The following is a 17437-nucleotide window of genomic DNA, read 5'->3' as shown; positions in this document are numbered from 1 at the left end:
CTAAGGGCTTGCTGTTAGGTGGGGTCGGTCCATGGGGTGGGTTGCCTGCCCTGGCTGAACTGGATTAAATCTGTGCTCTAGTGGGTGTGGCAGACCCCAGGGATAACAGGCCAAGGGAAGAACCTCAATGGTGCCCACTGGAGCCTGTGTCAGCACACCTGGACTGGGTCAGAACAATGGCCCCCACCAATGTCTCAGTCTCTGGAGAGGTCCCTCCTCTCACCAAGATGCCCCCAGAGCCCACCAGGTGAGTCTCATTTCACCGAAGGACTGTCAGCCTTCTCTCTAGTGATTTTTGGTTGCTACAATCAGTGATTTTGTGCATGGGCCCTTTAAGACCCGGATCTTTTGGGCTTTTGGCTGATAGCTTTTCTGGGGGTATCCTCGCTGCAGTTAATAGCCAGTGAAGCCAGACAGTAAGACCCCCGTCTCAGTTGGGCTGAGTCTGAAGGATGGTTATAGCAGTATTGGCTCCCGCTCCGGACCTCACTCCTCCAGGGAGGGCTGCGTACCTTAGGGTGTCTCCCACCTGGCCAGCTGAGAAGCTCTGCTGCTCTCAAAGGTGGCTTTTTTCCTCTCCAGCAGGAATTTCTGCCTCTTCTGCTTTAGTCAGGACTGTCGCTTGTTGTGTGGGTTCTTTTTATCCAGTTTTCAGTTTTCTCTCCAGGGTAATTTTTCCCGAAAATAGTTGTAACCTGGTTGTGTTCATGGGTGGAGATGAGTTCAGAGTCTGCTTATGCCATCACCTTGATGAGATCTGAGTATTCTTTCTGTCATTCATTTTTGCCAGTTTTACTACTATATGCCTTGCAGTAGGTAGTTTTACGTTGGCAAATCTAGGAGATCTGGAAATCTCTTCCACACAGATTTCCCTCTCTTTCCCTAGTTTTAGGCAGTTCTGTGCTATTATTTGTTTGAACACACTTTCTGCTCTATTCTCCTTCTCTTCTCCTTCTTGAATACCTACAATTCTTATCTTGCATTTCCTCATTAAGTTGGATATTTCTTAGAGACATTCTTCATTTCTTTTTAGTCTTAATTCTCTCTCCTCCTCTGTCTGGAGCATTTCAACATGTCTATCTTTGATTATGCTGATACACTCCTCTACGATGTCCACTTGAGTGTTCAGGGAATCCCTATTTTGTTTTATCTCTTCCATTGTGTCTTTCATCTCTAATATTTCTGATTGATTTTTCTTTACAGTTTCAATCTCTTTTGTGAAGTAGCTTCTGAATTTGTTGAATTGTTTCTCTACATTCTCTTTTACCTCGTTGAGTTTTTTGATGATAGCTATTTTATATTCATTGTCATTTAGAGTACATATTTCTGTGTCTCCAGGAATGAATTCTGGGTACTTGTCATTTTCTCTCTGTTCTGGAGATTTGAGGTAATGTCTGATATTGTTAGAGGAGGTGGCTCAGGTCTTATGCATTCTGATATTATTTGGTTGCAGTTACCACCTATTGCCACTGGGTGTGTGTGTGTGTGTGTGTGTGGGGGGGGGGGTGTCAAGAGCCGTATATTCTGAGCCCTCTGCCTTCAGCTGAGATCCTAGGCAGTGGAGTGGGGGCAGGGCAGATGGGAGGAGGGGGCACTTTCTCCTGTGTGCTTTCAGGGTTTTCTCGCTCTGCTCTAGCTAGCGGGTCTCCTGGGGTATTTGCTTGTTAAGGTCACCCCCTACAAAACCTTTCACCCCATTAGAGGGCTTCCCTCTAAGCTACAAGGACCCTAGGGAGTCCTTGATATTCCTGCAAATGAACATCCCCTCCCCTGCTCCTTCCCTCTCTCAGCCTCCCCTGGTCGTGGATTGCAGTCTTTAGAGGAGGGAGTGAAGTTCTCTCTTTCCCTGTTCCAGATCCTCTGAGGGGGGCTCCAGCCTCTCTGCCCTCCATCATATGGCTGCGTGCCTCTGTGACATTTTTGTGTTGTGTTAGGATGTCCTCTGCTGGAGTATGAATGCCCCTTATTGTTGTATGTTGGAAGGGAGAGAGTCCTGGGCAAGTTCACTCTGCCATGATGCTGACATCACCCAGAGCTATATCACCATCTTGATGGCCAGTATAAAGCTTTTCTTAAATCTTTGTAAAGCTTTTCACCTATGATATTATGTCTGACCTTTATCTATTCCTAAACTGTGTATAAAATGGCAGATTTTATGACCAATTAATTTCTAAGTTTCCCAAGAGAATTTGCCACAGATAAAGATTGTTATAATTATAAGCAAATCATTAAAAAAGTCTATTTACCCTTCTTTTGTGAGAAGAAAATACTTAAAAAATGTTTTACCATACATCACAAGAGAAATCGCAGCTTCATTTTCACGATTTCAGCTGTAGGTAAAAAGTAAACACAGGACACAAAAATTTCACCTGTCTGTTACTTCAACTTTGTACCCCAAGGAGTCCAGAATTTGGATCCACTAGCTCATCAAGTAAAGGAATACAGGAGACATTTAGAGGAAAATACTCCATAATATTACTAGCATTATTTTTGTTAGCCTGTTTATAGTGGCAAAAGAACAATTTTCTCACATAGTTATCATACCCACAAAATTTGTGACATATCTTCAAATCTCAGCATTGTGAAAGCCAGGAATAAAGTTATTTTCATTAGGGAGTCAATAATTTATGAAAAAAGGCTTTAGGTTTCATTTATTTAGGGAACTAGTGCTACTCAAGATGACCTTCTTTTTCCTTTAAATTTAATTCCAGCATGCATAATAATTTCTTTCCCAACCACCATTATAGAGGCAGGGCAATGTTTTACTTTGTTTCCACAATATCCTGAAAATGTATCTATGACAGTTAAAACCCACTGTAGTCCTAAGTTTATATCAGGGGTAGGGAGTCTATAAAATTGATTTGCCCATAATGATATGGTCCAGATCCATGACCTAGTACATAGTATGTGCTTTGTAGACATTAGCAGCTTTTTTAGATACTAAAAGAAATCACAGTTCTTCTGGAAGCTTTCATTACCACCTAGTGTTCAAGCAAGGATCCAGTTGACTACACTAGAAATGATAACTGCATGTCCTTGATTAGTTTTTCATACCATGTGTTTTCCTCCAACTATTACTTCTTCTTATGGAGCTCCATTGTAACATAAAGATTTGGTTCATGACTAAGTTGTTGGCTTTGCTTTCGTAGAGGGGGTATATGATATGACTGTGTCTTTTATAGTCCAGTGTTAGGTTGTCCAAATGACTTGATCACGTATATAGACAATTTGTAGCATAACTTGAGTGTATGTAGGGGTATGTTTGAGTCATGGCAAGGAGCATTACTTGAGGTTCAGCCATTGGGTAGAATGTCTAACATCATAGGCTGTCAGAAATTTTACCGTTACAGTGGTTGGTTGTAGCTCTCCATTGGTCTTACTACATTGGAGACAGATTTTTAAGTAAACCATGAGTCCTCATCAGGTGATATATCTTGTAGGCAAAACCCCCATGGGACCAGTGGTTGGGTTAAAGCAGCAAGTGCAGCCATCTGTGTGAAGTAGATAGGACTGTCAGTTGTATGTGAAATTGGCTAAGACCTCGGGGACCATACTTGGCCTTTTCTTGGATATCACATTTCCTTTTCACAAAACAACATTTTTCAGCTTGTCAAAGCTATTGTAATACAGGAATATTTGGTCAGAGAATCATGACTTTTCTTTCAATGATATATTGTCTCTCCAGGGCCTAGTGACAGATTATGAATTGCTGCTCAACAAATACATACTGCTCAGCAACCTGATGAATTTCTTGTGACTAAAATCTCTAGGAGTGGCTAATACTTAAGAGATCTTTTTGCTATAGGCTCAACTAGTTGTGAGACAGTTCATAGACAGCAGGAATTACGTGAGTATGAAGGAGATGGGAGCTCAGGTGTAGATTTTGCTTATATTTCCTGGAATGATTCCCAGGTTTCTTGCTGCAAGGGATTCCATTCGAAGTTGGTTGCATGTAATGGTTTCTCATGGAGGCTTAATGAAATATCCAGATGCAAAATACATTGCCTCCAAAGTCCAAATGGCCAGGCAGTTTCTTTGTTTTTGGTGGATGCAAGATCCAGCACTTTTTCCTTAATAAGCTCTGGAATATCTCTTTAGGTCATTGCCTAGATGACAACAAAGAACCTATCCACCTTTAATCAGTTCTACCCAGAGAGCATAAAATACAAAGTGAGTGATTTTTTAAAGGGGAGCCATTTTCAGAAAGTAATAGTTTGTTAAGGCACTGGTTAGCATTGCATATTGAGCTAAAAATTGTCTAGCCAAATAGCAAGATTTTGCAGGGGAATCAGTTTCATGTAGAAGGATGGTAATGGTACTGCATTCCTTTGCCTGGTAAAGAGAAACTGGTTCTAAAATTTTTATCAAAGGGGTATAGAAAATAAGATGTTAGAAATATTCAAGCCTGCATGCCAAATACCAGCAGTGTCAGAAATTTGTTCTCTGTGTAGTTTCTCCAGATTGAAACATCGTTGTCTGTGCGAAGGTATGACTAATAAGGCTACTCCACCATGACCAGAAAGTGGAATTTCCCCACTGCATCAATGACCTTAAATGTAAGGACTACACTTCCTGTCCAGCACCACAGCTCCTGCCCAAGGATGACTCATTGGGAACAGGGCTGGGAAACTGGTTTATCCTTATTTCAATGCCCCTAGTAATTCCCTGCTTCAGTATGTCTGCAAACCCTTCAGAATGTGAAGAGTGAGGAGTCCAGTTGGACAGCACCTAGAAGTGAAGCTCCTCATAAAGATTTTCCATTCTCAGGATTTGCCCCTTGGACCCCAGGCATTCTAGAAATTCATTCTAAGAACGGCAGAGACTCAGATTTGAGTCTTGGGGGAAAGGAAGGTCTTCCATTTCTTTGATTTGAGACTAGCCCTTTCGGATCCATGGGAAACTTCAAATTGGAGAGAGAAAGAGAGGAGGATGGCCTGGCAGCCAGGGGAGCATTGAGGAGAGGAATAAGAAACTTTCCTGTTTCAGGGGAAGCATCACCTTGTGCACAGAGATCAAGGAGCAAATGTTCCCTGACAAATTCTCTCTCAGGGTCATCAACTGCTTGAGGATCAGTATCTTGAAGCTGAACTTTAATTAAAATTGGGTGATTCTTTGTCTCAGGTCTGCACCCTCCTCTCCATGGATGATGACGTTACATTCAACCTTCTGAATTCTCAATGAATATGAGCTTTTAGTTCCAGCTTCTCAGAAGAAATGGTCCTTTCTAGCAGTTTTTCTAGATCTTTGGTTCTCTTTTTGTAGGGCACTAGCTCTTCTGTTTTATTGTTCATAGGGTCATTTTTTGCTTCGGAACTTCTCACCTCTTCCTGAAAGTCATGATTTGCCTGAGAGGTAATAATCCAAGATGCTCTATTTCTTTCTGTTGATAAAGTTCAGTCATTTCATTTCCTCTATTCTCAAGATGTATATTATGTCTACAATGAACATAGTCTCTAACTCTGTTCACTGAGAAGGCCTGGGAGCTGTGACACCTTCATGGCAATAAACATACCTAATGCACAGATCTTGACTTATAAATCACATTTTCAAATAAAAAGAACCACAGCTTCTTGGAGAATTAGTGATTGGAGAGCTGAGGCAGGAAAAGTATAAAATGAGTCTGGAATATCTTGCTGTGCCAGAAAGTAAGGAACTGGTTAAAGATTGATGGAGACATGGAAAAGGACACTGAATTTGGTCATTAGGAGACTATTTGAGCACCTAAATAATAGTAATGGACTATAACCCATTGAAAACAATTGAATCCATGGCTCCATATTGATATAAATAAATAAATGAATAGCTTGAAAAGTGATGAGGAACTGATAAAGAGTTTCAAAGAATCTAGACACAAAATACTTCTAGATTGCAAAGTTGAATACAATAGAGGATACTGCCAGACACTACTTGAACTTAGTAATCAAAATGTAAATCTTCCGTATATGGTATATATATATACAATGGAATACTACTCAGCCATAAAAAACATAAAATTGTCCCATCACAGCAACATGGATGGACCTTGAGGGTATTATGTTAAGAAAAATAAGCCAGACAGAGAAAGACAAATGGTGTGTGATTTCACTCACATGTGGAAGATAAACTAACACACTGACAAAGACAACAGTTTAGTGGGTACCAGAGGGAAAGGGAGTTGGGCGTTGGGCACAAAGGGTGAAGGGACACGTATTTATGGTGACTGACAAAATAAAAATGTACAACTGAAATTTCACAATATTAAAGACTATTATGACCTCAATAAAAAAGAGGAAATCTGTAATGAGATATTTTGAAATTGTCACCTAACAAGGAGAAGAAAAAGCATCATCCTGTGATTTCCTGCCAGAGATGCATGACCTGAATTTAATCATTAGGAAACATCAGATGAACTAAAATGGAGGGATGTCTTACAAATACTTGGCCTATACCCTTCAAAAGTGGCAATGTTGTAGACGTCAAGTAATTCCACTTAGTATGTACTTAACAGAAATGCAATACGTTGGGATACCAAGAAGACAAGTATAGAAGTGTACTTAACAGCACCAATCAAAATAGCCCCACACTGGAAGCAACTCAAATGTCCACAATAGTACAATGGAAAAAATAAATTGTGGAATTCTTTTTCATGACCTGTATCTTGGTTAAACAGATATGTTCACATTGTATTGTGTTGACTTGCACATTTAGAACATGTGTATTTTTCTTTCTGTATATTATGCTTCAGTGAAAAAGATTATTTAAAAACAAACTAGTCTACAGAAGAAATATTTGAAGCAGTAATTACAGAGAATTTCCCCAAATTAATTTCAGACACTAGGCCATAGATTCAGGAAACTTGGGCAATACCAAGTAGGATAAATGCCAAAAATTCTACACCTAGGCACATCACATTCAAATGCAGAAAATAAAAACAAAGAAAATATCTTGAATGAAGCCAGAGGAAAAAAACCATCTTATCTATAGAAGAACAGGATGCGAATTACACTGGAATACTCTTTAGAGTCCATGCAAGCAAGAAGAGAGTGTAGTGAACTATTTAAAATGTTAAAAGATGGGGGCCAGCCCCATGACTGAATGGTGAAGTTTGCATGCTCTGCTTCAGTGACCCAGGGTTTCACTGGTTCAGATCCCGGGTGTGGACATGGCACCACTCTTCAGGCTGTGCTGTGGTGGCGTCCCACATAGAACAACCAGAGGTGCTCACAACTAGAATATAGAACTATGTATTGAGGGGCTTTGGAGAGAAGAAGAAGAAGATGAAAAAAGAAAGGGCAACAGGTGTAGTTCAGGTGCCAATCTTTAAAAAATAAAATAAAATAAAATAAAATGTTAAAAGAAAAAAAACCTCCACCAGCCTTGATTTATGTATCCATGAAATTATCTTTAAAAGTGAAGGAGAAATAAGGACTCTCAGACAACAAACTGAGAGAATTTGTCTCCACTTCTTGCCTTGCAAGAAACACTAAAAAGAATTTCTTCAGAGAGAAGAGAAATAATGTAAAAAACTCTGATCTACATAAACAAAGGAAGAGCATTACAGAAGAAATGACAGAAGATAACATAAAACTTTTATTTTTATGATTCTTAATTGATTTAACAGAATAGTTTGTTTGAAATAATAATAGCAATAATGTATTTTGTGATTACAGATTATGAATAAGTGAAATGAATAGTAGCAGTGATCTAAGTGATAGGAGAGAGGAATTAGGCATAGTTTGTTACAAGGTACTCACACTTTGTATGAAGCAGTACTGTGCTATTTGAAAGTGGACTTGGATTAGTCGTAAATGTATATTACAAACTCTAGGGCAACCACTAAAAAACGACGTAGTAAAAATAAGTATAAATAATATGTTAAGAAAGGAGAGAAGCTGAGTGACATCAGCATATCATGGGGGCATAAGACAGTCCTCCTTTCTCTTTTCTTTTTAAAAAACTAATCAATCCATCCATGAATAAAAGTGCCTCTGTGGGAGATGTGGGGCCCATTACTCTGTACAAGTGGACCTGGGAGACTTTTGCCCACCTGTGCATCCAAAATAGACAAACAGACCTCAGTAAGGACTGCAGATCCAAGAAAGTCAATGAACCTGCCCGTCTCTTCTTGCTGTGGTTGGGGAAAAAAACATGGAGCTTGCTGACCTGGGCAGAGACCCACAGGCAAGAGAGAATTTATAGAAGTCCAGCCTGCCTGAGGAGAGACTCCAGCATGCCATTGGAGTGGGAAGGATATGAATTTAGATGCAGTGGAGAGGGAGTAACTCAACCAGAGCTGCCTTCCCTCCCCTACAACACAGCAAGGAGCTAAGATGTCTGGTGGCAGTGACCTCTCCCAGGGAGGGGGTGGAAAGCAATGAGTGAGTGCCTGGCTACCCGAGTTGGGTGGGTCTCAGGGTACTGAGGTGGGATCTCCATGACTAGGGGGAAGGAAGATAAAGGGAAAGAAGTAGATAAGAATTTCAAAGGACATTAACGGAATGTGGTCCCTACTGACTGCTTCAGGACATCAGTAGGAAGTTTGTACACAAGCCTTTGGGAATATCTCACTGGAGGATTTCACTGCAGGATCTTCAGGTACCTAAAGCCCTGACTGCTGAACCCACACCTTCCCCGACTCTGTGCCTGGATCCTTGTGTGGGGTTCCTGATTGCAGAGGTGAGAGCAGGTCCAGCAATTGGAGTGCTCTCAGAAATACAGACCATGGTTTATGAGAAAGGGAGAAACCAAAAACTGGAGCAATAGTGCCATCTTCTGGAAAACAAAAGAAGTTTCCAGCAACCAGCCTGGTGAGTAGTAAGAACAAAAGAAAACATAAAAGCTTAAGAATTCTACCACAGAAAGGAGCAAGAAGAGCGTAGTGTTTCCATAAAAAACCTAGGAAACTCAGATATAGCAACACCCACAAACAGTAACCCATCTGAAGACAACCAGTAAAAATTTGCTACTTCAAATGTGAAAGCAGCAACATAAAGCTACAAGGAACATGAAACATCAAGGAAATATGCCGTTGCCAAAAGATGCCAATAATTTTCTAACAACTCAGCTCAAATCATGAAATATTCGGATCTAAGTGATAGAGAATTCAAAATAGCTGCTTTGAAAAAACTCAACGAGCTACAAGATAACTCAGACAGATAGTTAAATGATGTCAGGAAAAAAAATATATATGACCAAAATAAGCTCTTTACCAAAGTGATAGAAATCATAAAAAAGAACCAAACAGAAATTCTGGAGCTGAAGAATTCAATGAGTGAGATTAAGAATGCAATAGAGAGTATTTGTGATAGAGTAGGACAGATGGAAGATAGAATAAGTGAGTTAGGGGATAGGGATTTTGAAATAACACAAAAGATAAAGAAAAAAGAATAAAAAAGAGCAAGAAAAGTCTCTGTGAGCTATGGAATTTCATCAAAAAGATAAATACCAGATCAATTAGGGTACCAGAAGGAGAAGAAAGGGAGAAAGAAGTAGAAAGTTTATTTAAAGAAATAATAAAGGAAAACTTCCCAAACCTATAGAAAGACTTGGACATTCAAGCTCACAAAGCTAATAGATCACCCTATTAACTCAATGCCAAAAAAACCTTCTTCAAGACACATGATAACAAAACTATCAAAAATCTAATATAAAGAAAGAATCTTATGGGCAATCAGGGAAAAAAAATGTGTAACCTACAAAGCAACTCCCATTAGGCTATCAGCACATTTCTCAGCAGAAATCCTATAAGCCAGAAGAGAGTGGAATGACACATGGTACAAACTTCAAGTAGTGGGTAAATAAGTGCTGGAGATCTCATGTACAGTATACTAGTTATAGCTAACAGACTTGCTAAGAGACTAGATCTTAATTATTCCCACCACAAAAAAAGAAATAATTATGTAATGTGATAGATATGCTAGCTAATGCTACAATGGCAATCATATTGCAATATATAAATGTATCAAGTCAACATGTTGTACACTTTAAACTTAAACAATGTTATACATCAAATATATTTTAATTAAAAAAGGAGAGAAAATAGAATCATATAAAATACTCAATTAAAACCACAAAAATCAGAAAAAGTATTAAAGGCAAACATAGAAAAAAAGAACAAGGTCAATGTGTAGAAAACAGTAAAAAATATGGTATAGATATTGATCCAACTATATCAATAATCATTCTAACGTCAATGATTAAATATACCAATTAAAGCTAGAGATGGTCAGAGAGGATTAAAAAGACCCAACTATGTTGTCTAGAAGAAATAAATTTGAACTCTAAAGAAACATATAGATTAGGAGTAAAGGAATGGAAAAAGACACATAATGCTACCACTAATCAAAAGAAAGCTAGAATAGCTCTATTAATTTCAGACAAAACTGACTTCAGAGCAAAGAAAATTGTTAAGGATAAAGAGTATCCTCAATAAATATGTATCATAGTTACATAATGATAAGATGGTCAATTCTCCAAAAAGACATAACAATCTTTCAAGTGCATGCATCTAACAAAATATGTGAGGCAAAAGCTGACAGAACTGCAAGGGAAAATAGATATATCCACTATTTAGTTGGAGAATTCAATACTCTTCTGTCAGAAATGGACAGATCCAATAGGCAGAAAATCAGTAAGGGCAGAGTTGAACTGAGCGGCACCATCAATCAACTGGATCTAATTGACATTTTTATGCTACTTTACCCAACAACAGCAGAAAACACATTCTTCTCAAGCTCATATGGAATATCCACCAAGACAAAACACATTCTGGACCAGAAAACAAAGCTTAATAAATTTAAAAGAATAGAAATCACACAATATCTGTTGTCAGACCACAATGGATCTAAACTAGGAATCAGTAAAAGAAAAATAACTGGAAAATCTCAAAATATTTGGAGAGTAAGCAACACACTTCTAAATAACACATAGGTCAAAGAAGAAATCCCAAGAGAGATTAAAGATATTTTGAACTAAATAAAATGAAACTACAACTAATCAAAATTTTTGGGATGCAGTGAAAGGAGTGGTCAGAGGGAAATTTATAGCATTGAACTCATGTCTGAAAAAAGAAGGAAGATATAAAATCAATAATGTAAACAACTACCATAGGAAATTAAAGAAAGAAGAGCAAATTATGTCCAAAGTAAGCAGAAGAAATGAAACAAAAATCAGGAGAAACTAACAAAATTGAAAATAAGAAATCAGAGAGAAAATCAATGAAACCAGAAGCTAGTTCTTTGAAAAGTTCAATAAAATTGAGAAACCTCTAGCTAGGCTCACCAAGAAAAAAGAGAGAAGGCACAAATTACTAATGTCAGAGTTAAAAGAGGGGCCATCTCTACTGACAACATAGGCATTAGAAAGATAATAAGGGAATATTATGAACAACTCTATGACTACAAATTAGATAATTTTGAGGAAATGAATTAACTCCTTAACACACAATCTGCCAAAACTCACACTAGAAGAAATAGACAATCTGAATACGTCCTTAACTATGAAATAAATTGAATCAATAATTAGTAACTTCCAACCCAGAAAGCATCAGGCTCAGATAGGTTCACTGGTGAATTCTATCAAACATTTAAGGAAGAAATTATACCAATTCTCTACAATGTCTACCATAAGATGGGAGCAGAGGAAATTCTTCTTAACTCATTCTATGAGGCCAGCACTACTCTAACCAAAACCAGACAAAGACATTACAAGAAAGGAAGACTGCAGACTAATGTCTCTCAGAAATATACACGCAAAAATCCTTAACAAAATACCAACAAATAGAATTCAACAGTATATAGAAAGAATTATACACTATTCTCAAGTGGGATTTATTTCAAGTAGACAAAACAGATTCATCATTTGAAAATCAAACATTAGTTCTCAATTTGAACTACAGATTCACTGCAATCTCAATCAAAATCTCGGCAAGTTATTTTTCAAGTATTGACAATCTGATTCTAAATTTACACAGAAAGGCAAAAGACCTAGATTTGACAACATAATATTGAAGAAGAAGTATAAAGTCAGAGTGCTAACACTATCTAATTTCAAGGATTACTATAAAGCTACAGTAATGAAAACAGTATGGTATTGATGAAAGAATAAACAAATGGATCAGTGGAACAGAATAGACAGCCCAGATATAGATCCATATAGATACAGTCAACTGATCTTTGACAAAGGAGCAAAGGTAACACAACATATTACTAAATGAAAGAAACCAATCTGAAGGCTACCTACTGTATAGTTCCAACTCTGTAACATTCTAGAAAGGCAAAATATGGAGACAGTAAAATATCAGTGGTTTGCTAGGGGCTTGGGGTGAAGGAGAAATGAATAGACGGAGTACAGAGGACTTTTAGGGCACTGAAACTTCTGTATGACACGATGTTGGTGGACACATGTCATCATACATTTGCCCAAATCCATAGACTGTACAACACTAAGCATGAACCCTAAAGTAATCTTCGGACTTTGGTTTATATTGTGTCAATGTTGTTTCATCAATTGCAACAAATGTTACAATACACTGGAGAGGGTTGTTGGTAGTGGGTGGGAGAGGCTGTGTGTGTGGCTGTGAGGAGGAAGCATGTAGGAACTACACACTTTCTGCTCAGTTTTGCTATGAAACTAAAACTGCTCTAAAAAATAAATACTAAGAATTAAAAAGAAAACTCCTAATCCACAACGCTAACTAAACTGAAACTTGCATTACTCTGTGCCAATGGAGGGCTTGATGCTAATGTCCCCTTGATCATTTGGACAGCAATGGGAATGCTATTCGATGTGAGATGCCACTGAATTCGGAGTTGGAAAACTGGATTCTAAGACAAGGTCTTGCACTAATGCATTAATGACATTTTATTTCACTGAGTCACCAATTACTCATTTGAAAAAAAATGATTAGTTGATCTCAGAGGTCCCTTGTATCTTTAAGTTATCTTTGACTCCTTCATTCTATAAAAACAAAAGGCCAGTCAGGAGCCTCAGTGGAAGGAAAGTGGAACAGAGCGGTGACATTCATTTTTCAAGGAATAAAATGGTTGCTCTAAGGCAAGTGATTGGATTTATTTCATCCAAAATAAGCTGGCGCAGTTCTTTAAAAGTTTAGAGCTATGTGAGTTAGGCAGCAAATTATGGCTTTTCTTTGTCTGGATAAAGGTTACACCAAGTCTGGACTCAGTCAAGTTTAAAGGTTACAAAAGTAAACTTTTCTGACCCCCATTTTAATCAGCTGATGATATAATTATTAACTAAATTGATAACTCTGGAAAGTCACTGATTGGGATGAATCAGGAAATATTGCATCATAGTACACATTAGTAGATGTGGTGACCCTGGTGAACTGAATGTTGGCTTGGAGGGAAGTGTGTATGACTCCGGAGATGTGAGTTCAAGTCTCGGCTCTGCCACCTGCAGATGTCATGTCCTTTACCCAGGTACTGAACTTCCAAGGTCCAGTTTTCTTATCCCTAAAATGGAAATAATTCTACCTTAGGCAAAGGGCATTGAGAGAATCAAAAGAGATATGATGGGTGTGAAAATTCTCTGTTAACTGTCAGAATCCATATAAACATGTTGTAATTAGATCTTGGCAAAAACTTATTTTTTCCTTATCAAAAGAGCTTAGAAATAACTGCACTAAACAATTTAGAACAAATATAAAATCTTTAGGGAACATGCCTTTGTACAAGCATTGCCATTAGTTATCTACTAAGTATATCATTTTAGCGATATTTAGGTCCTAGCGGCCACTAAATCTGTTCCGGTCTGCGTGCTGTGGTGGTTCTGTACTGTGGGTCTGTTTAATGAAGTCCCTGCCTCCCATCCTCCGCTGAGTCCATGCCTGATGTTCTGTCTAAAAATTCCCTTCCTTGCTGTGCATAGTTCATTCCTTTTTTTTTTTTTTTGACAAAGACGGACTCAAAAAGACAACAAAAGCAGTTGTGTCTGGAGGTGACTGGGAGTGGGAGAAGCCATAGTTTCTCAAGCCCTCTCCACTAAATTCTCGAGATTGGCTCTTTCCACAGTAATCTGAGCAAGTTCCGTCTCTGCAATGATGGAGCGGGGAGAATCTCTATCTTTTATTTCTCCTCTTGAGAATCTATGGCACTTTTATCCCTGGAGACAAGTAAGGGGCATCTATCTAATATGAACCCTGTTATTTTGTGAACAGAGTCAGTGGGATGTATATTCAGAGGGACGTGTTTTGGGGTTTGGTTTTTGTTTTGCTAAAATTGTTCTGGAGGCACCTGTGGTGTAAGCGAGTGCATCACAATGGGCATCAGAAAATCTCAGTTTAAATCCTAGTTTTATCAATTATGAGCTGTGTGACACTGGACAGGTTTCTTGTTCTCCCAGAATCTCCCTTTCCCCTATTTGAAAAATCCAAAATAATAATCTCTACTCTTTTTTTTTTTTGTGGGGAAGGGGAGGATTTCTTGATAAAAGGTATGTAAATCTACTTAGCTAATTACTTTATGAGTGTTTGGTCATTCACGATGTTTGACTTATGTTAGCTATTTTATGTATAGGGAGCTGTAATGTTAGTACGGTAGTTTAAAATATTGAAAAATCTCTCATTTTTGAGGACAAAGTATCCTAGTGTTAGATACAGCGTTACAGGATAAACACTTTTTACATACAAGGCATAGAATACATTGACTGTCCTCAGTATCAGACATTCCCAGATGGTCATTGATTTGAATCCAGAATTTTGAGCCATTTTTGGCACAAGATTACGTACTTGAGCCAGTGCAAGCAATCCTGGCTGCACATGGCAATCACTTTTTTTTTTTGTTTTAAATACATGAACTCCGACCCAGTATAATTAAATCAGAATCTCCAGAGTTGTCTCTGGACAGAAGGAAAACAAGACCAAAGAACACTTTATTTTTATTTTTACTAGTGGTCCAAAGTCCACTTGGAAGAGAGTATAAAGAGGATGTAACTGACTAGTCTCCTTATACCTCAGCGAGGCACGTGTTGTTTTAACAGGGAGTGTTATAAAAGCTTTGGATTTCAGGCTCACAGTTTTCTGAGTAAGAAGAGACAATGGATCTGGTTGTGGTCCTGGGGCTCTGTCTCTCCTGTTGGCTTCTCCTTTCACTCTGGAAACAGAGCTCCAGGAAAGGGAAGCTCCCACCTGGCCCCACTCCTCTCCCTATTATTGGAAATATCCTGCAGTTAGATGTTAAGAACATCAGCAAATCCTTAACCAATGTAAGTATGTTTTATGCTCTTCCTGTGGCTTGCAAAGGGTAAGTAAACTGAACCCAATTTTAAAAATAAAATATATTCCTGGGGGTAACTATTACAATAGGTCATTGTAAAGCAAATTACTCCCTGTAAATTTTAATATTTCTTTTGCCTTTTCTGGTCTGTCTTTGGCATAGATAGTGGAATGAATATTGTGTTTTGTGAGTAGAGAAACATTTAGGTTTTTCTATAGTAGAATCCAAATAATAAAGTGACAAAAGCTGGGAGTGTTGTTTCCCTTCTTTGTTTCACAGCCATTTGCTGTTTTTTCACTGAAGGTAAATTGTAAGAGAAGTGGTTGTGATTAGAGGTTTCATCCAGAAGTCATCTACTATATAAGCTGTGTGCTTTATTCAGATACCCATGAAAACTGAACTTCTCTGAAGAAGCAAATTGTGCCTGATCTCAACGAAATGGCTCTGGGTTCAGCACCAGGGTGAGGGAATAAAAGAAAGTAGTAATTAGTCAGGACCTAATTGGCCATAACAGCACTCATTTGGATTCTGCACAAAACTGCTGTCTGTACCCTATGAGCGCTTCAGGGTGGAAGAAATAGTTCTTCCATGAGATGCTCAATGGCCTGGCCCTGCCTCTGTGGTACTCGCTCTCTTTCTGTGGATCACAAACAGGCCTGCACATTAGAGTTGTTTGAATAATTTTTTTTTAAGGAAGATTAACCCTTAGCTAACATCTGCCGCCAATTGTCCTCCTTTTTGTTGAGGAAGACTGGCCCTGAGCTAACATCCGTGCCCATCTTCCCTTACTTCATTTGTGGGACGTCTGCCACAGCATGTCCTGACACGTGTGTGTAGGTCTACACCTGGGATCCTAACCGGTGAACTGGGGATGCTGAAGAGGAATATGTGAACTTAGCCGCTGCGCCTCTGCGTGGGCCCCTGAATAATTTTTTTAAAATATAGATTTCTAGTATTTGTCACAGGGCTACTGAATCAGAATTTGCATGGGAAGAGCTCCACATGTGATCCTGAAGCAGTCAGCTGGATATTGGTCCAAAGGTGGACATTTAGGATTGAAATATTGCTTGAGGATCAGAGGTTGAATAAGATGTTCAAATTTGAATCTTCTATATAGCAGCCATGGGACGCTGGAAATGAACTGGAATTCTCTGACCTCAGTTTCCTATTTGTAAGTGAGACAAATAAATGTGCTGAAGGTGCTGATATGAGGATTAATTGTAATCTGTGTACCAATTACTCAGGACATTACCTGGCACATCCCAGGCCATTCATAAGTGGAAGCTGTAATAATCACCCTCATATTTATATATTAAGATCAGAAATATTTTAAGCTGTATGTGGCAGAATAAAAATGTAAAAATAGGATGTTAATGTCATTCTGAATCAGGCACAATAAATTATCAAGTAGTGACTTCTTTTACTATTATTTGCATCTCCTTTCCCAGCTCTCAAAAGTCTATGGCCCTGTGTTTACTCTGTATATTGGCATGAAGCCCGCTGTGGTGTTGCATGGATATGAAGCAGTGAAGGAATCCCTGATTGATCTGGGGGAGGAGTTTTCTGGAAGAGGCAATTCCCCAGGGTCTGAAAGAGCTAATAAAGGACTTGGTAGGTGTGCATGTGTGCGTGTTCAGCATTGGTGATGGGGGTGGGGAGGATGGAAAACAGGAAATTGGAGCGCTCCTTAGCCGATCTTGGCCGGGACACAAGGCTGCCAAGTGTCAGCTTCCTCCTCCCTCCCTAGGACCTCCCTCTCAGTTTCTGTTTCCCCTCCTGGTAGGAATCGTTTTCAGCAATGGAAAGATATGGAGGGAGATGCGGCGTTTCTCCCTCATGACTCTGCGGAATTTTGGGATGGGGAAGAGGAGCATTGAGGACCGAGTTCAAGAGGAAGCCCGCTGCCTTGTGGAGGAGTTGAGAAAAACCAATGGTGGGTGATTCTATTCTCTGTAACTCTGACCTTAACAGGTTGTTCACCTTTCTGGTGATGTCCTTGGAAACAATTCAGGGGTGGCCACATCTTTCATTATGGGTAGTTGCTACCAGTCTTCAAGTGAAAGAGGGAGGATGTGAAGCAGAGAGTCAGGGGAACTTTTGTGCATGTCTGCTTGTTGTGTGTGTACACCCATGATTGTGCATACAGAGTAGGCATAATAGGTCATTTAATCCTAGTCTCTCCTGAGCTTTATTTGTTTTCAAATCAGAAGTCACGAAAAACAGTT

General features: G+C 38.9%; 1 protein-coding gene across 2 annotated transcripts in view; it reads left to right on the top strand.

The window, feature by feature from the left end:
- The window catches only part of LOC103559691 (cytochrome P450 2C19-like), a 72811-nt gene that overhangs the window by 7914 nt on the left and 47460 nt on the right, over positions 1 to 17437 (top strand). Inside the window, exons 1-3 of one of the 2 annotated variants that reach the window (XM_008533407.2) lie at positions 14894 to 15201; positions 16661 to 16823; positions 16996 to 17145. In XM_008533407.2, the coding sequence (XP_008531629.1) occupies positions 15034 to 15201; positions 16661 to 16823; positions 16996 to 17145 (481 nt within the window). In that variant the 5' untranslated portion in view covers positions 14894 to 15033. Of the gene's footprint in view, positions 1 to 14893; positions 15202 to 16660; positions 16824 to 16995; positions 17146 to 17437 lie in introns of those variants that run through there. The other variant, XM_070561469.1, reaches the window with a different exon arrangement.

This window comes from Equus przewalskii, chromosome 1, assembly GCF_037783145.1.
Source record: "Equus przewalskii isolate Varuska chromosome 1, EquPr2, whole genome shotgun sequence".
Taxonomy (NCBI): domain Eukaryota; kingdom Metazoa; phylum Chordata; class Mammalia; order Perissodactyla; family Equidae; genus Equus; species Equus przewalskii.
The sequence above is the reverse complement of the archived record's forward strand: the minus strand, read 5'-3'. Positions and strand labels throughout refer to the sequence as shown.